A 25,137-nucleotide genomic window follows, 5' to 3' on the forward strand; every position below is an offset into this window, starting at 1 on the left:
AACGACATATCAGATGTATGATGCATAACAGGTGAGGGTTTTCGTATATCCATCTCCAGTTCTCGTGATTTCCAAAGAACCAGATAAGAAAGGAGTTCCAGAATCATCCAAAGATAACAACCACCAGGCCAATGAGTCTGTGTCGTTTCTCTGAGCCCAAGGTTGTACCAGATGTTCCATCCACCAGACCTGCTGCTGATACAATTAGGTTACCAAAGAAACCAGCAGTGCCACAACATTTGTGTCGGTGCAGTAGAATTCGATATCCTTCAGATAGACTGCAGTTATGATAAAGGGGAAGGAATGTGGTATATCGAGAACTATCGATGTGGTATATCATAATCTGACTTAAAACTGGCACTGTGCCAAGCATTGAAGCACGTGCTGTAATAAGAAAATGAGTGGGATGCGAGTAGCTGTACATATAAGTGTGTATGCGAGTGATGATCAATTTTGTACATATAATAAAGTAGCATGTAGTTTAAAAGAGTGTGTCTTGTGTAATAATTACCCACAAAAGGTTACACGGTAATTACTATTCTAAAATATTGTTTATTAGATCACCTATATTAGTAGATAATGCTGCTGATTAATAACCATAGTAAGCATGTATAAATACAAATTAAAATATTTACTTGAATAAATTAACATAAAATAGAATTATCATTATTTTCTATACATTTATTTTAACCAAAACTAATATGCAATTACAACCAAAATGTTAAAAATTAGTATCAATTCAAGAGCTTAATGAACTTGATAAAAAGAGACAATAATTTAATTATATAATGAAATCCAAAATGCACTGAAACAAAACCAGAAGTCAGACAGCATAAAACAAAGCTTATTTTATTGATAACTTATATGCATATAATAAACACTTACTTAGCTAAATGGGCAATTAATGATATAGCTTCAGGTTCAACAAGTGACTGCAGCTCACAATCCTTACATAAATCAAAGCCGCATTTTTCCTTAATGCTGAAAACATTTAAAATTTCTTATGTATATATATATATATATATATATATTCCATATTTCATAAAAATTCCATATTTTTGAAGTTTTTGAATGGAATTATAAATAGAAAAAAACAGCCAATCAGAATCAAATGGAAGAGAAACATGGCAATATAAAATTCAAAATTAGACAAAGAAGCAACCTTAGTTTGGTGAGGATTTTGAATAAAACTACAGTCAAAAGTCGTTAATCCGGACTCGTCGGGACTTCGGCGATTCCGGATTATAGATCATCAATTTAAATCTCGTAAGATGGCATGCAGAAATTCTAAAATTAAAAATATGAAACCGTAATTTATGAAATAAAGAACAATTATGATCTAAAGGGTATCAAAAATTAAAAAGAAAAAAAAAAAAAAAAAAAAAAAAAGAGCTTGATATTTATTTGTTTACTTTATTAAACATTTCTTTCAATGTAAGTTGTTTAAGTTGCTTCATTTTATGTGATAATACTTTCTCTTTAATTCTATAAACAGACATAATTTCTTGTTCAGTTACAAAGTCCCGCTGTTCAAGTCCCGTTAATTGCTGTGCCGAGAATACCTACTAACTTGTCAATCGAAATTTTTTCATTTTCACTAACCTCTCTGTCAACTTCTTCATGTCTTTATCCATTTTTTGCAGCAATTCCACTTTTTATTTGTTGGACATCGAAACATACTTTCGTTTTGTAGATCCTTTGGAAGTTCCAGCATCGGAAATTCTATTTGACATAATCGAAAGTTCAAGTTTACTTTTATAAAATTGCTCTTACAGTCTGCAAAAAATAATAAGCGGGATCCAATTCGAAGATTAAGGTACAGCGCAATCATTAACATTAACTGAAATAGATAATTAGATAATTTTAGCTTACACCGTCCATTTTACATTAAATGCGCAGGTGAAAACGTATTCTGCACTTGCGCACACGCATATGCGCAGTAGTCAAGGTCTTACGCGCACGCGTAAAACGCCTGTGCGCTTGTGCCAACGCGGCGCATGGGCAGAAAATTTTTAGCTTTGAGGTCCGGATTATGGGTGTCCGAATTAACGACTTTTGACTGTAATGATTTCAAAGGGCTATCACAAGTCATTTTCTTGCTTAAGAGGGCCTGTGTCTGATCGCCCTTGGAAATCAATAGATTTTTGCTTTATGTACTTTTACTATTTTTCCAATTTCAATTTGGTTGTAAATGATGGTTCGGTAAAACCATCGAAACTGGTCCTGTGAAGATTTTGTAGGTATAACGCTGATTTTTGTTGTTTGACTTCTGAATTAGTATTTATTCGGCGTGTTATTGTGTCTTAATTAAGTCAGATTAATTTAGCAGTAGTTTCTTATTTTCTTATCTTGAATTTAAAGCCTAAGTAGAGGAAGGGGCCTACTTTCATTAGTTCTTTGAGTGAATAAAAGGGTATTTTAACCCTTTCCTGGACTTTAAAATCCAAGTGTGTCGTTTCCACACTTGGACTCAGCAATAAGTCGCTACACAGTTCAATAATTTCCACTATGTTCAGCATCGACAAAGTAGTTAGGAATATTACAAAATGAATGTATAAAACTATTACATAGAAATAATATCTCCATTTTTGTAAAAAAACCAAGTACATGCCAAATGCTTAAATGTGATCCATGGAACAGTGATCTTGCAAACTAGTGAATTTGCTGTGGAGGTGATATAATTCTTAGTTTTGCACAGTTTGTACAGTGGGACTAAACTTGTACTATCTGTGGGAAACTTTTGTGTCCCACCTAGTTATACCTGTACCTGTCAGCAAAGGCTCTTAACAAAATTTAAACAGTTAAACAAAAATTGCAGTTTAGACATACCTATTAAGTCGAGCATGACAATACTGCAAAGAATTGCCAGAATCTCCTTTTATATCAAGAACTCTTTCCCAGGTGAAATTATAATCTTTTCTCCTTTTTGTAGAAAAATCATTTATTATTAAAGATGCAATGCCAAGGATATCAGCAGTTTCATCCATATCATCCTCCACCTTAGTATCTGTTAAGAGGGGAAAAAAAAAAAAAAAAAAAAAAAAAACTAATTACAGAACAATTCTTATAATCCATGACCAATTAAATTGTATTCAACTTTGAAAGCAAATAAAATTTTGAATTAAAATAAATTCAGCATAGCAAATTTAACAGAAATTTTTTCAGTACTTTCTGATTACCCACACTTTTATGAAAAATATCCATGAGTTAATTCACTGTGTTACTAAAACAGGCCACCTGGAAATCTATGATGTCACTAAAATGTATTTATGTGGAAATTCGCGGATGCTAACATTCGTGCAAACAGACATAGTGGTGGTCACTTGTGCTTCTTTTTGTTAAACTGATTTTTTTTTTTTTTTTTTTTTTTTTTGGTAAGGAATCGTAATGGGAATGTGGAGTTTGCTAGCTGATGAAAAAGAAAGCATTTCATCTCTTCAGATATACAGCATTTTTTTTTAATAATCGAGGATGCAAAAATTCACATTCCATGAAACTGTATCTTGCAAATGATTGTATTTTATGGTTTAAAGATTGTGCACCAATGCCAGATTAGAGCAATGTTTTATTAAGTGAAAACAGATTACTACATATATGGGAAAAAAAACAACACATGTAATTCTGATTTTTTATATGAAAACAGATTTTTGTGTACATGAAGAAAATGACAGTGTGTGCTGTGCACACTGTGATGCAAAGCTAAGTTTTCTGCAATTCACTTATGTTTTTTTGAAGCTAAAATAGATTGCCATGCACAGAGAAAGAATAGCTTTTCAAAAAAGGTAAGTGGTTTATTCTGGATTTAAAAAAAAAAAAATTATGAATTATTTGCTGCTTTATGTACTTTTACTATTTTTCAAAATGCTCTTCTGTTTTACATCTTAGCTTAAAAAAATTGTTGCCAATGGTTGGCAACTTTGTGGGAGGGGTGTGCAGATAATCAGAAAGTACCATTTTTTTCTTATGCGCATATGACAATAAACTTTTGACGAAGCAAGTTTATTTTATAATATTGAAATTATTTAGCATTTTCACAGCTTAAGACAGTGCTATCTTTTATAATAAATAAAAATCGTCAATCTCAGAAAATCTTTTACTCTAAATAAATCCATATATTTGAGTATCTATTACACAGTCTCTCTTATTATTAATTTTGAATTTACATAATTAATTTATTTAAAATTTATGTAGCATTGTTTTTCAGTTTAAATATATTTTGCAGCTGGTTTGTTCACATTTTGTACAATAAACAAGTGTGCTTATAATGGCAACAAACATGGGTAGATTCTTGGAAAACAGCACTTGTAAAAGTTTCTGACTGTTGCTTAACAAGTAAATCATAGGTTCGAAAATCTGAGCCGACGCTTTTTAAAAACACGAACATTTATTTTCACGCCATTTCTAATTCTACAAAATCTTAAATTCAACTAACTATCAAACAGAAAAGCAGACGTAGACGTAATGATGCATCTGGGCATGTGATCCTCGTGACAGACGAATTCTTTAGGGTTGCCACAGAAAGGCAGTGTGTCGCCACAATTCTTCCACCTTTTGAGTGGATGGCTACATACTCAAAACATAAAACTTACATCAATATAAATGATGGTTATATAACAAAGAAAATTACTTAATACTTAAATCATACTACTTGAAAACAAAATTAATACTGATGAATAATACAAGAATAATAGCACAAAAAAATAAATCATTACTAAAGACATGAATTACATTATTCGTGATTTTACAACTCTACCACTACTGGTGGTGAAAGGAACTTGATCATTTTGAGTATTATCTATTATATTATCCAGTTCCAATCTAAACAATCTCTGTATTGGTCTCAAGAACTCTGAATTATTGCTTTTTACAAGAGCAACTCTTATGTTGCCATCTCGACAAGGGATCACCCGAATAACGCGTGCTAAATTCCAATATGCACGGTTTTTATTTTGATCCTCCAGCAAGACAATTTCTCCTACAAAGAGAGGTTTATTTTTGTAATTTCTGGTAGACTGCTGTCTTAACTGCCCTAGATACACAGAGCGAAATCTCACTCTTAACAATTCTCTCATTCTCTGGAGATACTTCGCTCTTCTACTCAATTTTTCTTTGTCCACATTGTCAATATCAGGTACACCCGACTGTGGAGGTTCATGCAGAAATTTGTCTGGAGTTAAAGGCAAGGGATCTTCAATATCGTCAGACACGTACGTAAGTGGTCTTGAGTTGACAATTCTTTCACAATCACACAAGACAGTGAGTAACTCTTCATAACCAAGAGAAGCACGACCTAAAATTTTTCTTAATATTTGTTTTACAATTTGTATTAATCGCTCCCACCATCCATCCCACCAAGCGGCGGATGGAGGATTAAATTTCCATTGTATTCTCTTTTTAGCAGCCTTAGAGCAGAGGCTGTCCCAGTCAATGGTTTGCAGAACTCTTTCTGCACCCACAAAATTTGTCCCATTATCGGAATATATGGTGGTAGGGCGTCCACGACGTGCGATAAAATGCCTTAAAGCTTGAAAAAATGATTCAGTTGTTAATGAGGTAACCAGTTCCATATGGATAGCACGATAAACCTCACACGTGAAGAGCACAATATATGATTTTCGTCCATCCTTTAAATGCAAGGGTCCGGCAAGATCACACCCTACGATTTCAAAAATGGCTGAATCACGAACCCTATCATTTGGTAAAACGCCTGGGACTGTCTCTACTCTTTTAGCCTTAAATCTCTGACATGTTACACATTTTCTTATACAGTTCCTTATAGTTTTACATGATTTTAAGATCCAGTATCTTTCTCTTAAATGCGACATCAATAATGTAGTACCTGCATGCAACAAATCTTTGTGTGTACTTAATATCAATAATTTGACTACTGGATGTTCAGAAGGTAATATGATGGGAAACTTAAAGCTGCTAGAGTCGTCATGATAAGCAACATTAGTCTTAGCTCTTATTAGACCCTGTCTATCGACAAATGGTTTGAGTCGTCTTAGCTTATCGTCTGTTTCACCATTAAACAACTCTTTTTGTATTAATAACATTAAAGCTATTTTTCCCCTTTCTATTTCAGATACAGTCAAATCCTTAGAATGGTTGTTATTATTATTCTTACGTACATTATTATAAAATCTGAATATCCATGATAACATTCTTACAATTTTCTTAAATGATGAGAAATACTTATAGTACCATCCAATACAATTATCATTCTTTACTAACGTAACAATAACTGTCTTACGTATTTCTGAATTAATTAAATCCTCATCTGGTTCATTATTAGATTTAGGCCAATTTGCCTCATCTTCCCATAACCAATCAGGTCCCTCCCACCATTTTCGTTCTATTAATTGATCTGCATAACAACCTCTAGAAAGTAGGTCAGCAGGATTGAGACTACCAGGGACATGTCGCCATACAGTGGGGGAGGTCAAAGACCTGATTTCCTGTACACGATTAAAAACGAATGCTTCATAACGTTGATTTCGCCGTATCCAACTTAAAGCCGTCGAGGAATCAGTCCAACAATGAATACGAACTTCATGTAGGCCAATATCATTAACAACTGAAGACAATACCCTAGAACCAATATTACAAGCAAGAAGTTCTAATCGAGGAATTGTAATAGGTTTTAAAGGCGCTACTCTCGATCTTGCGTGTACCAAACTAACTTTCACCTTTTTGCCACTCTGTACTCTTAAAAAGATGCATGCACCATACGCACTTTTACTACTGTCACAAAAGAGATGTATACTCACAGCTTCATTAATAGATCTGAGACCTATCCATCTAGGTATTTGGATACTGGATAGTAAGTACAACTTTTTAAGCCAAAACCTAAACTTTTTGGTTAATTCATCGGGAAGAATATCGTCCCATTTAAGCCTTAAATTCCAAGTTTCCTGTAAAATTAGTTTTGGAATCAACATTACAGGAGCCGTATACCCTATAACGTCAAACACCTGATGAGCTACTGCTAAAACTAGTCTTTTAGTAACTGGGTCATCCAATTTTATATCTTGACTTATTTTGCAGGATAAGGTATCTGTAACTGTATGCCATACAAGGCCCAAAACAGACACATCTTCCGTGGAGGAATCTTCCTCTGGCACAACACTTCTTATATTGAATTTCCAGAATCTTAAATTAAAATGACCCGAAGACATAATTATTTGCGATTCATTTACAAACTTTCTCATTTCTATTTCTGAATCCATACTAGCCACACAGTTATCTACGTAAAAGGATGTTTTCAAAATCTCCGCTGTATGACTTAAGCTTTCCTGAACTACACTCAAATGATATTGTATTGTAGCGGCCAATAAATAGGGACTACACGTAATACCAAAAACTACCCTTCTATGCCGATACAGTTCTACTTGTTCTTGATTATCCCTACTGAACCACATAAATCTCAAAAAGTCTCGATCTTTTTCCTTTATAGATATCTGCAAGAACGCTTTCTCTGTACCTGAAGTGACACCAACATAATTCTTGCGAAACTGATTAAGAATCGAAGGTATAATTTCAATTAAATTTGGTCCAGTAGACAAACAATCGTTCAATGATGGGTAACCCGGAGAATGAGAACTTGCGTTAAACACTGGTCTTATACTCGTGCTACTATTTTCTTTAACAACCGTTCTATGAGGTAAATAATGTAAACCCTTATATTTATTCTTATCCGGTACTTTTTCAATTATCCCGAGTGCTAACCAGTTCTGGAAAACGTCTCCATAAGCTTCAAAATTTCCCGTAGTCATTAATTTTCTTTTAGTACTTACATTTTTCTGCTATCACTTTGTTTTCGGGTAAAAGCGAGCTATCCGACATCCAAGGTAATGCTACTTCGTACCTTCCCTCTGAATTTACCCTAAGAGTCTCTTCAAAATATTTTTGCGTATCCTGCTGTAACTGAGTTTTGGTTTTACTTACGGAAGGTTCACTAATACCCAAAACATCTAACTTCCAGAGATCACTAATACATTGACCCTTCACTAACAGAGAAGAATTTAGGAAAGATGCAGTATTTATCGTAGTTGGCTCAGTACCAGTAAATTTACCCATAACAGTGCAGCCTAACTGCGTATGCACCGCGCTGACGGCGCACGTAAGAGGAATAATTTTTCCAGTTAGAAACTTACCAGCAAAATCAGCACCAATTAGTAATTTTATCTCTTTATCTACCTTACATGTACCATTTCCTAAATCACTTAATTTGATACCATGTGACTTAAGTTCGCGTAACCACGAACCAGATGGGAGTTGCTTAATTTCAGAACAAATTTGGTTTTGACCAAGTACCTCTAATTTATATTTACTATATATATTGCTTACTTCAAAAACATAGTTTTTATATACATTTTCTGAAGTCTCAACTCCACCAAAAAGAAATTGCTTAATTTTTGATTCACCAATACACTTACAATTTAACCTTTGAGCAACATCATTACATAAATATGATTTCATAGAACCACTATCATAAATTGCTCGTACAAACATTTCTTTAGAACCATTCTGAATTTTTACAATTAAAGTTTGAAGATATATATTTGATACCTTAACATAGTTATTAAGAATGCCTGTTTTGTTTTCGTCATTAACTGAGCCTAACTTTGTGACACTTTTTGTTTTGTTAGAAGGCAAATCAGGGCACATAATCACAAAATGTCGATTTTTACATAAGGTACACCTATGTTTAGCTGTGCACTGATTTTCTCTATGGTTTTTCTTAAGGCACACAAAACAAACATTCTTTTTCTTAATAATATCTTTCTTACATTCTAAACTCATTAAAGATGCATCTTTACAACTTTCAGACAAATGAGATTTTTCACAAAAATTACAAGTATCAGACTTTTTATACTTTTGAAAATTTTCATTACTCTTACTACTATTACTACTATTTGCATTAATTAGTTCACATGCAGTTGGAACAACAGGTTTTATGTCAAAAAACTTATTTTTCCTTTATTTATTTTGGGCCTTGTATGGCAATTTCTGTTTTGCGGCCGTAACTATTCCTGATGAAGAACCGCTATTCGTTGAACCAGTAGAAGGCTGTGAACACTTATCCTTTTTCCTGTTGGCTTTTACTTTCAACGTAGATAATTTATCGTAATATTCTTGAGCTGCACTAAATTCTCTTTCGTATTCTTCTTCAGTACAGCCTTTTTTACTTACTTTATCAGAACCCAAAACATCGCGGGTAAGTTTAACTCTAAATTCAGTTTCTACTTCCCTTTTTAGAAAATCAATTAATGACTCCAAATCACTCTTACCTGTTGTTTCAGGAGACATACCTCGTTGTCTCTCCCAAATTTGTATTAAAGCAGCAGGAAGTGCTGATTCCACTAAAGGAAATAAAACAACTGCAAATTTATCTTTAGTTAAACCGAGTGTTTCCAATGCGCTTAGTTGAGTTTGCAACTTGTCATAAAGAGTTAATAAGTCTATTTTTTGTTTGTCAGTGATTACCAGTTTTAATAGCTCTCTAACATAAATTTGAATTAAAACATTTTCATTTCCAAATCGTTCTTTGAGATACTCCATGGCTTTTTCATAATTTTCTTCCGTAGCAGGAAAACTCTCCACTATTGCTCTTGGCGCAGTCTCAAGTTTCGTAGATTGTGGTAGATAATGAAACTTGTCTCTCTTGTCAATGCGAGTATCTTCATGTATTTTACTAAACCAAAACGTCCAAAACATCAACCACTTACGGGAGTCTCCATCGAACTTCACCAGTTCGATCTCTGGCAATTTCTGTTTTGCGGCCGTAACTATTCCTGATGAAGAACCGCTATTCGTTGAACCAGTAGAAGGCTGTGAACACTTATCCTTTTTCCTGTTGGCTTTTACTTTCAACGTAGATAATTTATCGTAATATTCTTGAGCTGCACTAAATTCTCTTTCGTATTCTTCTTCAGTACAGCCTTTTTTCTGTAGAAGTTCAAAAAAAGAGTAATCCGTATTTCACAAAGTTTTATACTTCTCTGAAATTTGATCTAAATAAATTTCTAAATTGTCCAAATCTGGAGAATCTGATCATATCAGTTCATCTACCTTATTAGCTGTTTTCGTAAATACACTCCTAATTGCTTTCCGCTTCTGTTTTAGTGTTTCTAAATCATCCATGTTTGCACCTAGGAACTTCTCTTATTTTCATAAATTATCAAGTGTCGAAATCGATAATGTCACCCTGTGACATTTATCCTGGCTGGCTCGCCAAATTTGTTGCTTAACAAGTAAATCATAGGTTCGAAAATCTGAGCCGACACTTTTTAAAAACACCAACATTTATTTTCACGCCATTTCTAATTCTACAAAATCTTAAATGCAACTAACTATCAAACAGAAAAGCAGACGTAGACGTAATGATGCATCTGGGCACGTGATCCTCATGACAGACGAATTCTTTAGGGTTGCCACAGAAAGGCAGTGTGTCGCCACACTGACATTAAAAGTGGAAAACACGATTAAAAAAAAAAAAAAAAAAAAAGAGGTCACAGAACAGAGAGACTGTCTCTTTAAATAATAAAAATTTCAACTTTAGTAGTACAGTCAAATACTGAAAATCTGCCAACTCCTGAAATCTGCGTTGCGTCTCAAAATATAAAGATTCAATTTATAGGTTCCGGAAACCACAACACTGAGTACAAAATATCGAAGAAAAAATACTTACCGAATAATGACGTCATAATTACTGAATAAGTCGTAATGGAAATACCAAATTATTGACATTATGATAAAAGTTTTTTCCCCTCTAATTTGCATCGAAGTAAAAAAGCAGACCATTCACTCAACTCTTCTTTCAAGTTCACGATTCACATTGTTGTATTTTTTAGCTCTGTTATTTCACGAGATTATTTAGTGCTGCCTTTTTTTTTATCAGTATGTTTTGTGGATAAATTAAGAATATTTTAAATTTCAGGCTTTTTTTAAATATGTTTACAGATAAGAAATGCACACATGATTTTACTGCTTGCAATGTTGAAAAACGTAAACATGTTGCATTGAGGGTAATGCAAAAAGTGCAAATTCTGCAAAAGATGGAGACAGGTGCTACTCCTCATTTTATAGAAGAATCGTATGGAATTGCGATATGATTGTGTATGATATACAGAAAAATAAAGAAAAGCTGTTGAAACTTTAGAGTAACAGTGATTCTAACACCGGAACCCGAAATCAGAAAACTTTGCATGAGGCGAAATCGGCAAACCTCGATGCTGTGTATATATAATACAATGAAAAATATAATCAATTTATATATGGAATAATAATTTAATGCATATAATAAGTTATTGCAATAATGTATATAATTTAATTAAATGTATCTAATACACCTTATTTATTTTGCACTTTTAGTCTGAATATTATGATTTATCTTTTCTGTTCTGAAATTCGCAAAATCCTAAAATCCACACAACCTCTGGTCCCAAGCTTTGCGGATTTCTGGACTTCTACTGTATTTGCAAAGTTATTAATCCAATTGAGTTTGCATGAAAGGTAATGTCAAAATTCTCAAAAGAACAGCATTTAGGGAAATTTGTACTACTGAGTGTGATTTGAAAAGTATATTTATTTATTTCTCTCATTTTGAAAGTAATTTCACTGGCAGATAACAGTTTTTTTAAAAATAATATTCTTCAATGCATTTTAATAAAAAAAGTTCTTCAAAAAAACTGGTCTCTCTGTATTATGTTTTCCCCTTGCACTGACATTATTTCCTTCGAACATAATTATATTATAAAAAAATAAAAGTTTTACATTCAATAAATCTTGAATAACTAATTCTTAAGGTACATTTCAGTCAGTTATTCATATGCAGACATTACAGATTTAATGCAAAAATTCAAAAACAGTAAAACTCAGAAAGATATGACCTTAATCTGCAATATTAACTAATCTTCACAACCTTTGATCTTGAGGTGCACAGATTATTAGAATTCCACAGTACAAAATATTTCCAAATGGTTCATTTCAGTCTCAATATTCAAGACAGTAGTTTAATTTTACAATTGTTAAAATGTTTTATATAGTGAAACTTCTTACAGCAACTACTTGCCTAAGAAGACATCCTCTGAAACTGACCAATGAATACATTAACATCACAACCATTAACATCACTGACAGTTATGCTTTCAAAGATAATTACACCGCTTGACAACTGCTCAGGAATAACCAATTTATATAATTTTTCATTCCCTATAGTTGTGCAGTTACAGAAAAAATAAATGGAGAGGGCTTTGTAGGGAAGACTTCCTATGCTTATACAAGGATGTGCACTCATTTTGGTTCTTCCTTCATAATTGCAAACAGTAATGCTTGGAAAAAACAAATGTTGGCATTTTTTGAAAACATTATGGTAAATGTTCCCTTCTGATGGCAGGTACTGAGTGTGGGATGTTCGGAAGAATCATTTGAGTATGTGCAATTAAGATCAAGCAGTTAGATGTCTCGAAGTTGGAAAAAATGTCACTTTGGTTGCCTCAGCCATGTCAAAGATTGTTGCAGCTACAGAAGGCTTTGAAGGTGGAAATGAAGTGTGAAAGCATGCTCATGGATGAACATACCTCAAGAGAAAAGATATGTTGCTTCAGTAGTGAAAAGAAACAGAAATGCTGCTCCTGGACGGATAGCCACAGATCTTGCCAATGCCACAAGTATTCACATATCTGCAAGAACCATTTCTCGGTGAATAAAAAAGGTTTCACAAAAGCCTACTGCATGCCCACCTGCATTGAAAAGATACATTGGTGTAACGAGCATATTCATTGGGCTCAGAATGGTCCAGTGTCATGTTCTCTGATGAATCCAGCTTCACCATCAACAGTGATTCTGGACACCAGTTATGGTGAACAGAAGCACATTATCATTTCCAGAATGCAGAAGAAACTGATCACAGTGGTCAAGGAGTGATTGTGTGGCTAAGTACCATGCAGAACAGCAAATCTCCTTTTCATATCTTCTCTTTTTAATCTTCTTTGATGGATGCACAGTAACATTAGATTGGTGTAATGTACCAAAATTCTCCATTATGTCTACCTTTCCCACAGTGCGGTTGGTTCAAACTATGTGTTTATAGATGATAATAGCAGCCTATACAGAACATCTGAAATGTCCACACTATCAGCAGAAGATACTAAGCACATGATAGGGCTTTCACATTCACATCCCATAGAGTCTGCCTGGGATGCATTGGGCAGGCATACTGCCTAAAGGACTGACCCTCCTCAATTTATTTAGAAACTCAAAATCACCTTGAGTGACCAGTGGGACAGCTTTCATCAACAGTTTAGTGTAACATGTGTAACAGAGGAAAAATATGCATCAGTTAAGATGTCATACTCCATTCTTATGGACTTATACCTGGTAACTCTTGAAAACAGCTGTAAGGAATATATCTTTCTTTCTTTTTTTTTTCTTTTTCTTTTTTTTAAATCTTGTTTTGCCATGTGGCAGTATCAGTACCATTTTGCATAATAAAAAAACTCCAGGACATCCGTTAAATATATGTTAGGTTTTATTTCTAACAATGCCCATTAGTAGATATGATGAAAAATGACTCAGTTCCTTAGCAACCATCCAGGAGTATTTCTGAGAACATACAGAGGATGTTTACACATTTTTAGAACGATTTTGGAAAATAATTAAAAAATAAAAGCAAATGTTTTAGAATAAAAATGTCTGGCAACAACTTATTATTTAAGATGAGAAATTTCATCTGCTACATTTAAATTTATTCTTCTTTCAAAATGTTGCATTTAAACAAACTATGGACAGAGAGAAATATTTTTATGCTTTCCAAAAAGAAATATTCCCATTCCATAATTCTAAAACATCATGAATTGCAGGGTATTGCAATTTCTAACTGTAAAATAAGCAACATTATTAGTCAAAAAAAAAAAAAAAAAAAAAAAAAAAATCATCATTCAATACTTCTACATGGAAAGAAGACTCCAAACAATACCTGAAAGTGGTATGCATTTTTATAATGCTTCTAAAGTTAAATTGTTGATAAGAACAGAAAATCCTCGACAGAAAAATCAGCTGTAAAGTCTTTAAATATATCTGCAGCAACAATAAATAAAGATTTACAACTTAGAAAACATAATGTTCACCAACTTTTGCTGACGCAAGTGGCTCAATGCAGAACAACTTTAGAACAATGTATAGACACTACTTATCAGGAGATAACTGGAAATACTTGTGACTCTTGATGATGCATGAGTTTACCTAAATGAATGCAATGGAATAAAGGTCTACTTATTACCAAAAACAAAGAGAAAAAAATGTACAATCTGTTTTCATCAATGAAAAGAAAGTTTTAGTAAGGGGCTTATGATTGCTGCAGGATTCTCTTGCAAAGGAAAATTAAAAATAAAAGAGTGGGAAAAAATGTCAAAATAAACTTAATGTACTATCAAAAGAAAGTTTTACATCCAATATTTACAACAGAAATTACATTTCTTTATTCCAGTGACCTTCAAAGAAAGAAACTTCACCAAGACAAAGCAACAAGTTATATTTAAAAAAGTAGCATTGCACTCCTTAAAAAAATGAAGACTGATACAGGTATCGCATACATACATTTTCAACATATTCTTGCGAAGTCCTTTGACGTTTCACCTATGGACTATTGTGCTTTTGGTCTCTCAAAAAGAGTTCTTTCTAAGTGCAAATGTACCTATGACTGATGGACTCCAGACATTAGTGGAAGAGGAATGGAAATCAATATCCCTGGAAATTTTATGAATCATGATGTACACTTATAGTCCAGAAAGAAAGCTATCAGACTATTTAAAAAGGTACTCATTTCATTTAAAAAATTAATTAAATGGCCCTGAAATTGTACTAAAAATGTGTAAAGACCCTATAAGGTATTTCTCCCACTTTCCTAGCATGCCTCCATGGTGTAGTGGTTCTGCACGCTGGGCCGGTATTCCAGAGGTCCGTGGTTCGATTCCCGGCGAAGGCGGTTGCTGATTTTTCATCTTGCCTGCTTTCAAAAATACTTAATGTCTCTACAACCCTTTGAAATTTAATAACAGTACTGACAATCACCGACAGCTATGCTCTCTAAGGCAACCCCCCCCTCCCCAAAAGAATTCCTATAACTGGCCATCAAGAAACTTGTTCTAATTTGATGCATATGATTTTCCCAACAAATATTATTTTTTTCTGATTGATATTATTGTGTACATTACAAATTTATTCAAGAAGAGCACAGAAAGAGAAATTGATAGAAAGAATTCCACCCCACAGCTTACCTTTCTACATACAATTTATACTATGATTGCCTCATTTATTTTGATAATTTTACTTTAAAAGGAAAATCAAGTATGCATTTTTTTAACAGCATGCTAACAGCCCGCTCATAGCATCATGCTATCAGCCAGCTCACAGCATTTTAAAATAAAGCAATCTATATTTTTTACAAGAAAAAACTTATTACATGTATGATGGTATTACTAATTGATAGTAAAAGAAGGAACAAACAAGTTTCTCAGATTTAAGTTCAGAAGTAACAAAAGATTCAAAAGTCCTGTCAATTAAGAGATTAATTCAAAACGAACATGATTCTAGTTATTTGTATTTTTATGTAAGAATATTCTCACTTATTAATAATCAAAATTAACAAGAAATAAAATATGAAACAGAGATATTTAATACTGTAAAAATGCAAGCTGTGAAAAATTACAACTTTTAAACATACTTGGAGAATTTTTCATACTCTCTAAAGTCCTTTCCTTTGCTTCATTTAAAATATCATGAAGAAAAACAACACTTCCTTTGCGAGTGCTGAATTTCAAAATGCGACCAAATGGAATATGATGAATGTTACTGTAAAAAAGAGAATTAATTCTATCTTTGGTAAAGTATTGCATATATACTTTAGTTTTAAGAACATTACATTCCTATAAACTTGAGAAAGAGGGGGGAGGGAAAAAGAAATATCTTAAAAAAAATCCTTGCCTAAAAATTTTAAATGTATAAAAGTAGAAAGGAGGATTAGCAAATATTCTTACAGTTTACTCAATTAAACATAGCACTTAGAAGAGAAAGGCTAACATATTGAGCTTCCCCCCCCCAACACAAGTGAGAAGTGAAGACGTAGTCATGCTGACACTGCATGTGATGCTGTGTGCATTTTGCACTGAACATGTATACTTACTCATTAATTTAAAAATAATAGATAAAATGCACTACATTTTAAACATAAAGTTTTGCTTTTTTAAAACTTTCATTTTTTTTTAATGTGCATTTATTTATAATCATTTCTTCATTTGTATACCAACTGGGAGAATTCTATGACTGCTTCTAATATAACAATAATAACAGCTTTTTAATGTTAGGTAAAAAGCACCCTATTGGCTTAGTTTTGAACATATATGGCATTTTGTTTCCTAAAGAGCTTATGTTTGGTTGCTCATAAAATCGAGAGCTTTATTCAACATTTCTGCTAATGTAAAGTTGATTTTTTCCCTAATTATAAATTTTACATTGGGTTGTTTCTCTTCTAATGAAAAATAATGACAGATATTTTCGAAATAATTTTCCAACTTATACCCACACCTGTATCACATTTAAATACGAGGCGCATTCAGAAACTAAGTACCGTTTTGAAAAAAAAAAATAAATAAATAAATAAATAAAAATAAAAAAATAAGTAAAACAATTTTTTTGAATAAAATTTTATTTTTACATGAAAATACATGTCTTAAACTATTTTTCAACATAGTTTCCGCCAATGATCAAACACTTGCCATAGTGGGTGACCAGTTTTTGTATACCATCGTCAAAGAAACTTCCCGCCAGTTTCGATAACCACGACTCCACAGCATTTTTCGTGTCATTGTCAGATCCAAAGCGCTTGCCACCAAGCTCACAAATGACACACCCAAGTTTCATCACCTGTCACAATTTGGTTTAAAAAGTTTTCTCCCTCATCACTGAACCGTGTGAGAAATGTCAGGACACTACCAAGTCGCTTTGTTTTGTGAACATCAGTGAGCATTTTTGGAACCCATCGGGAACACAGTTTGCGATAATTCAAGCGGTCAGACACAATTTCGAACAAAACAGTACGTGAAATTTGTAGAAATGCCTCTGAAAGAGTTGTCATTGTGAAGCATCTGTTCTCATGAATTGCTTCATCAACTTTCCTTAGCAAATCATCGGTGACAACAGAAGGCTGACCACTCCAAGCCTCGGCGTGGACATTTGTTCGACCTGCATTAACCCGCGGGAAAGCGCATGGGGTGTATCATACCCCAACCCTACATAAAAGTGGAATATTCCTAACTTGTGAAACTGAAATTCTTTACTGCTTTCAGTAGCTGAGTTTCTAGTTATGGTTGACTTTCAGAACCGCTTTTTCTTTGCCTGTGTGTTTCAGAAAAAGATTTATCGGTATTTTGTTGGAACTGGGGTATGACACACCCCACGCGCCTGTCCGCATAAGTGTTTTTCTGACTGAATATTTAGTTCAGAAATTTATTTCTAGAGTGTAACAGTAAATATTTCTACTCGCAAATGATTTTTAAAGTACTTGACATTAAATTCTTAAAAATTTCTAACTGCATTATGGTAAAAAGACTGACTCCCTATGAACTGGAGATGCAACGCCTGTGAGATTTATTAGAAATATTTGAAAGGGATGAAGATTGCATTTCGGAAACTGAAGATGAAACTAGGAATATTTTCTACACTGTTTTGGTTTTGAAAAAGATAAACATTAATTTCTGATGTTCCTAAAAAAGGAAAAACTGTTCTTATGTTTTCAAGATTATATAACGATCATACTCTAGATGATACTATTGGAGAAAATAAAACGTCAGGAATTATATGTTTTTATAATATGACTAAAGGAGCAGTAGATATGGGGGATGAAATGTCAGCCGCTTATTCAATTGCCAGAATGACAAGGAGGTGGCCAATGGTAATTTTCTTTCCTGCACTGAATGTTGCTGTAATAAATGCTTGAATTATATTACGTTCAACTGCTAATCCACCAACCAGAAACAAGTATGTTTTTGAAGGACTTAGCATTACAATTAATGAAAAAAAAGTATTGAACAAAGATCAGAGATTAATACTTTACCAAAAAAACTGACGTACTACATGCAAAACAAAAGCAGAAGTTTCAACGAAGAATTGAAACGAACACATGAAATTCGAAAGTATGAAAGATGTGATAAATTTTTTGCCCTCGCGCCAAGGATAGAAGAACGTGAATGCAATATTTAAAATGTGAAAACATTCTGTGCCAAGAAAACATGAATGTATTTCGTTCAAAGTGTGAAGAAATAAAATAAACATTGTGTATTAGAGACGCAATGAAACTTAGAGGCATGATGTTTATTTTTTATTATTTTCATTTATCATAATTTTAACTCTAAGATTATTTTGGAAGTTAATTTTTTGAAACCCAATTATTATTCACGTATTTGTAATATACGAGAACAAGAAAAACAACTTCAAAACTAAATAAAACTGTTTTTATCGTATTTTAAATATTGGGGTATGTGATACCCCACGCGCCCACTCTAGTAACTTTTCTTGGTGCGACTTATGCCGGGTTAAACATTCTTACCCACTTTCTCACCATTCCATCACTTATCGCGTATTCACTGTAAACTTCTGTCACTTGACGATAAATTTCGGCTGATTTAACATTCCTCGCGTTCAAAAATTTAATCACGGCATTAATCTCACAGTCAGCGGGAGAACTAATTGTCTTACACTTTTTCAATGTGCACAGCAAACTGAAAACACAACATAGAGCAACCAAAATGGCGACAATTGAAAGTCAGTGAACAAGAAAGACTAGTGCACATGCGCGGGACGCCTACCACAGCGCTAGAATGAAACGGTACTTAGTTTCCGAATACGCTACGTAAATACAGTATTGTCTTCAATTTGAAAAAATAGCTTTACTCACAGCATCTAGAGAGGATACTTAATTTTTTAAAAGGGCAGAGGTTAAGGAGATTTCAAAATTGGGAAAACATGAAATACAATATTCCTTTCTTTCTCATTTCCATGAGTGTTTGGGACTTTGTTGTAATGTAAAAAAACATATTACATAAATGGTGTTTTACAAAACAGAATTTAAAAGGAAAATTTACAAAAACAATGTATTCAAATTTTTTTAAAAATATTTACATTCGTAAAAAACAAATACATATGACTAAAATTAATGTGGAATGTCTACATGACTAGAATATCATTTCATAGCAGAAGGGAACTACAGTTTTAAATTCATGAAATCAGAATTGATGCATGACAATGATGTCAGACTATTTTTCGCTAAATCCCCCTATGAGGATCATGTCGGCAAGGAGTCACTCAAAAGAATGACCTAGCCTTTCTCTCTAACCCTGATTAAATAAATCTTTTTTTTAAACCTGTAGCTTATTATGTGATTAAGAAGTTGCTTATCTGCAGTTTTGATGCTTTATTAAATCATTAACGTTTGTAAAAATATGTAACACAAAGTAAGTGTGCATAAAAAGTACTTTTTAAGCAAAGATTTGAAATCTGATGAGATTATCATATCAATTTCAAAGTTTATATTATTTCTCTATTTATAACTGTTTTTCTAATAACATACAGTTGACTGGTTAAATGGATTAAACCTTTGCGGCACAATGGGTCCGGTCTGGACACACCTAAATATTTCCTTCTGTACGCACATAAATTTGAATGAAAAGGGATTTATAGGTTACTGCAGGTTATTATGAAGCTTCTTTATTTATAGTAGATGGCAGCTCAACATAAGACAGTCCCTATATTTTAGCCATGTTTAGTTTTTTAAGACTCTCATTTTTCAAAGAAATATTCCAAATTTTTTTTAGAGTATAAAAGGAATCGTTTGAAAAGAAATTGCTATGTTATTTTTTGGCTGTATGCTAATCTTCTTATTCTATATTAGTTTTAAATTTTTACCTTGAAATCTTGCCTAAAATCAAAAGGGTGAACCCTAGATGTGCCCAAACCAGGCTCACTGATAATCTAAGACAACTGACAGAGTGTATTCTTTGTTTCTCCGCATCTCATCGGTCAGTTCATTGACAACAATGCTCGTTTCAGCACTCTTTTCGAAGCTCTGTTCAATCAGTGTGCCACTTTGCGCACACCCACAGAATTAAAACGATAAGTGCTATCTTCACAAAATTTTACTTGTGTACTCCTTTAGGCCTAATTAGACTGCCTACCTCTTTTTTTTTTTTTTTAATCAAAACTCCGACTTTAAAAGGTAGTGTGCTGGAAAGGGTTAAACGATATGTTTACAGCACATGAACACTATTTGTCTATGGAGAAGTTCATATTTTCAATATACATAAGAGAAAAATCACATAATCACGCAGTTAGTACATTTGCCAAGAATCAAAAATCAAATGTGGAATACAATCAAAAGTCTTTAATCTGGACTCGTCGGGACTTCGGCGATTCTGGATTATCGAATTTTCATGATTATAGATCATCATTTTAAATCTGGTAAGATGGCATGCAGAAATTATAAAATTAAAAATATGAAACCGTAATTTATAAAATAATGAGCAATTATGATCTAAAGGGTATCAAAATTTACAAAAAAAGAAGCTTAATATTTATTTGTTTACTTTATTAAACATTTCATTCAACGCGTGCATGCGTAAAGCATACATTACGCATAGCCGAAATTAGAAAATTGCAACCAGAAAACTATTTGATTTGTATTCGTGATATTTATAATGACGAGGAATTTGTTTTAAATCATATCAAAGACGGAGTACATCGAGATGAAATACTACATTTAGTAAGGAATTATAAGCCAAATAAAATAAAAACATCTGCCCTGAAGATAACGATAGTGCTGACAGATCAACTTCCAGTTAATTGCCCCCCCCTTACATTTTATAATTTATTCCCTTACATTTTATAATAACTCAGTTATAAGTTTTAAATAATACTTTAAAAAAATCCTTATTTTATTCTCTTTCAGAAATGTTCAGAGAAAGTTAAGTACTATTTAAAGTATTTTGCTAATTTCTAATAATTCTCTAATTTAAAATGAACCAAATAGAGCATTAATTACAAAATGACTTATATTTTTCGATTTAAAAGATGCCTCAGAAGCCAAAAAATCATGTCATATTTAAAAAAGTATTTTAGGAAGAAGCTCTATAAATAGAAAAGAAATAATGCATAATTTTAATATTAATAATACAATAAACTTTGATCTCAATTTTTGTACCTTAACCGAATAAAATCGAATTACCTTAAATTTTTTTTCTAATGTAATTAACGAAAACTTGTGAAAATATTTCATTCAAACTAAAACATTCTGCGAAAAGTATAGCATTTAATTCCATTCTGAATGAAATGTTGTTTAAAAATACGTTGTTTTCATATACTTAGGACTCTGAAGTGTTGTAGAAAAAGAAAATATATACATATATATGTATATTTATGACGTAATTACAAAATATTTACATCCGATCGCGTCAAAACCTATTGAACTTAATGGTAAATGACTCAATGTTTTGGTCACCACGTAGGGATCGCCGGTGCTTCAGAACAGGGTACGGGAGAAACCTGTTTAGAGCTACTCCAACTTACTTCCTACCTCCATGCGCAGAACAGCATGAAATTGATAAACAGATTTTGGAATGGTTAGAGAAAAAAAGGATATGCCTTTATAAATTTTTTGCAGCAATTCCACTTTTTGTTTGATAGACATCGAAACAAGCTTTCGCTTTCTAGATCCTTTGGCAGCTCCAGAATTGGAAACTCTTTTTGACATAATCAAGCTTACTTTTATAAGCTACTATTAAGCTTACTTTTTATAAAACTGCTCTAACAGTCTGCAAAAAATAATAAGCCGGATTCAATTAGAAGATTAAAGAACAACGCAATCTGCAACATTAACTGAAATAGATAATTAGATAATTTTAGCCTAGCTTATACCGTTCGTTATATATTAAACGTGCATGCATAAACGTATTATACGCATGTGTAAAGGTATTATGCGCATGCATAAAGGTATTATGTGCATGCGTAAAGGTATGATGCGCATGCGTAAACACATTATGCATTTACGCACACGCAGAAAGTTTGTAGCTTTGAGGTCCGGATTATATATCATTCCGGATTAAAGACTTTATACTGTATATAGAATTGTTCTTTCCCTAGCAGCTGATAAACCAAGTGTGACATGGCTCATGAACCACCTCCCATTATCTCACTTAATTGTGCCAAAAATTTTCTGGTAATTCATTTATTTTCATTTAACATTTGTTTTATTGATTCACCTTGAATGCTTATCTACAGGTAAATCATCCAGGCTTAAGACATTATAAATTTACAAACCACACAGAAAACTGATACATGTCCTAAATGAGAAGGTAATTTTTGGTCCTCCATTTAAAAAGAAACTGCGAACTTAAAATCCCATTAAAAATGCAGTATGAAGTAGCCACTGAATTTGATGAAGTGAAACAATTCTATTTTCTGTAATATCCACCAAATTAAAGACAGCTTCTAACTGCAAACCTTAGGAGGAACTCAAAACTATTATAACAAGAGACCATACTGTTTGTTTATTAAACAATACCCCAGTTTGACAAGCAATTTGAAAATATCAAAGTTAATCATGCACATTTAGAACACACTGTTTTATAAAACTCACTACATTAATCACTACTGCCTTACATTAATCATTATATAGGATATTATATTTCACTATATATCCTTACATTAATCACTATAGCCTTCTTCTTTATCAACTTTACAAAAAAATTACCCATTTTTGAGAAATTTTATAATAATAATTAAAATAACTTCTTAAATAACAATACTGAAAATGTTTATACACCAAATATTTAAATGCTTGCCATCTTAAAAAATATTACAGATTTATTAAACAGAATACAGCTATTTTAAAACAAAGCGAACACACCTTGCCCATGAGTATCCCATGGAAGTTAATATATTTCTCAAGAAGGTGAAATGTTTGGTTTGGCTTGAATCCACCTATGCTTAAAAGAATAAACTTGAAAAGATACAAATACAAGAAAGCAACATGTGATAATAAAATTTAAAAAAATATATTTGCAATTTTTTGGAAAACATATAAGAACTGTTATACCACTAAAAAGTATTGTCATATTTTAATATATTTAACTGAAAAAAGGTATAACAACATCATTTCACATTTTCCTAAAAAATAGAAGAGAAATTGCAAAATTTTATGAAATTTATGAATGAGTTAAATTTTAAGTAAACAATTAACTAAAGACACACATTTATTGATGATTTTGAAAATAGCAATATAAATGAAAGCAATAAGTATTCCCTGACACAATACTTCTGTCCAATTTTTCAGAATGCAAAGTGAAATGTTCTTACCACATAATATAAAGAATCAAAATGATATTTTTTCATCCTATCAATGGCAGCAGCTATATCCCTATTTAAAAAATAAAAATCTTACAAATTAAGTTTTTAAAACCTGAGACACATCTGAATATGACATCAGAACATGCAGTAAAATGTTGTTGTAATAAAGAAAATTTCAGCTTAATTCTACACATAAAAACACTGAGTATGTAACAGAGAAAATAAGAAGAAAAGAATATGCATTCCAACTTTATCTAACCTTGATAAATAAAGTGAAGTACCATCACTTTTTCTCAAAACCACAGTTTCTTGTTCACCATTCTGTTTAGGTACTACTATTTCTATACAACCATTCCTGAAATAAAACATCAATCAATACATTCAATAAAAAGGGAAGTGCAATCTCATGGATTTTAGAGCCATTCGAAATTAAAGATTAGAAGTTATATTTATATTTTATTATTTTTAATTTAATTCAATTTGTTCTTTATTTGCCACACTTTTAAATTCTTACAGAAAATCACAAATTTGTTGCAAAACATTCAAAGCAATTTTTTTTTTTTAGATGCAGTATAAAAATGTTCCATACTGAATGTTTAAAAAGTAATTATTCTAATTTTAAACATGTCAAATTAATTATAGCAAAAGGTCAAAGAACTGAAGTTTTATATTCAGCAACACTTTTTGTAAAAATATTCAATAGCGAAAAACATGATTTCTCTTACTCATCACAAGTAACTAAATTTTTTTTCTGTAATTCATCAAATATTTCTTTGACATTTTCTGCATACATGGACTCCCCATGGAAAACATCAAAATTAATGTTCAGTCTCTAAAAAGAAATTATTTTATTAAGAAATAAGAAAGTATCTGTCTCATAAATTACATAATTAGGGAAGAAAATAATACAATAGTGCAGAATATGAATATAAAAGATTCTCATATAAGTAAATAATATAGAAAAATAATGAAAACATAAAAATACTCAATAGTAAATATCCTTAATACATATTAAGACATTTATTAATTATATAAGATGTCAATCAAAAATCTCATATAGTAAAAAAGTTTTAAACTTTGAACAAATTTCATTTCGGAAGAAATGACACATAATTCAAATAAATACCCTACATGGTATGTTGCTTTCATTTCTTTTAGGCTTAAGTCTCGTAATTTACTCCACAATGATAACACTTCAGAATCTCCTGAAATTCAGACGAATGATAAAATTATTTTATAACTATACAAGTATATCAAAATGCACGTTAAATGAAAAAGCATTAAAATGGAAATAAAAAAAAAAAAAAAAAAAAAAAAAAAAACATAGGTTCATCATACATAATCTTCTTTATTAACTTATGCAATGTGGGCTTGTAACTGAGTCATTTGTAGGACAGGATAGCACTTTATTTACAGTTTACAGTACAAACAATGTAAACATATATCTGTCTAGTATGCAGATTTAATTAAAATTATATCATTCTTCTATCTCTTCAGGTTGCATTATGAAAATACACCACATTTGTAGTTTCCCCTTCTTGGAAATTGTATGTGGAAATTGTCACGTTTAAGTGTGCATGTCTATCAACGGTTTCTGATACCTCTTTCCTAAAAGATTTGATTTCATCTTTCATAGACCTATCAAATCCATATGCAAACATTTCTTAAAACTGAAAACTCTAATAATCATGAACTTTCTAGCTCAATTAACCAGTTCTCAGTAATTTCAATTAAAATTAT

The 25,137-nt window shown here is 32.1% G+C and overlaps 1 protein-coding gene across 2 annotated transcripts in view; it reads right to left on the reverse strand.

Annotated features, from left to right (window-relative positions):
• The window catches only part of LOC118194435 (putative arginine--tRNA ligase, mitochondrial), a 70,577-nt gene that overhangs the window by 17,997 nt on the left and 27,443 nt on the right, over positions 1-25,137 (reverse strand). Inside the window, exons 9-17 of one of the 2 annotated variants that reach the window (XM_035365593.2) lie at positions 24,529-24,602; positions 24,123-24,229; positions 23,657-23,752; positions 23,407-23,467; positions 22,958-23,031; positions 15,728-15,855; positions 4,433-4,570; positions 2,830-3,007; positions 886-981 (exon numbers count right to left, since the gene is read on the reverse strand). In XM_035365593.2, the coding sequence (XP_035221484.1) occupies positions 886-981; positions 2,830-3,007; positions 4,433-4,570; positions 15,728-15,855; positions 22,958-23,031; positions 23,407-23,467; positions 23,657-23,752; positions 24,123-24,229; positions 24,529-24,602 (952 nt within the window). The remainder of the gene's footprint in view (positions 1-885; positions 982-2,829; positions 3,008-4,432; positions 4,571-15,727; positions 15,856-22,957; positions 23,032-23,406; positions 23,468-23,656; positions 23,753-24,122; positions 24,230-24,528; positions 24,603-25,137) is intronic. The other variant, XM_035365594.2, reaches the window with a different exon arrangement.

Source organism: Stegodyphus dumicola, chromosome 9, assembly GCF_044657685.1.
Source record: "Stegodyphus dumicola isolate Sdum_Otavi_A_Nest chromosome 9, ASM4465768v1".
Taxonomy (NCBI): Eukaryota; Metazoa; Arthropoda; class Arachnida; order Araneae; family Eresidae; genus Stegodyphus; species Stegodyphus dumicola.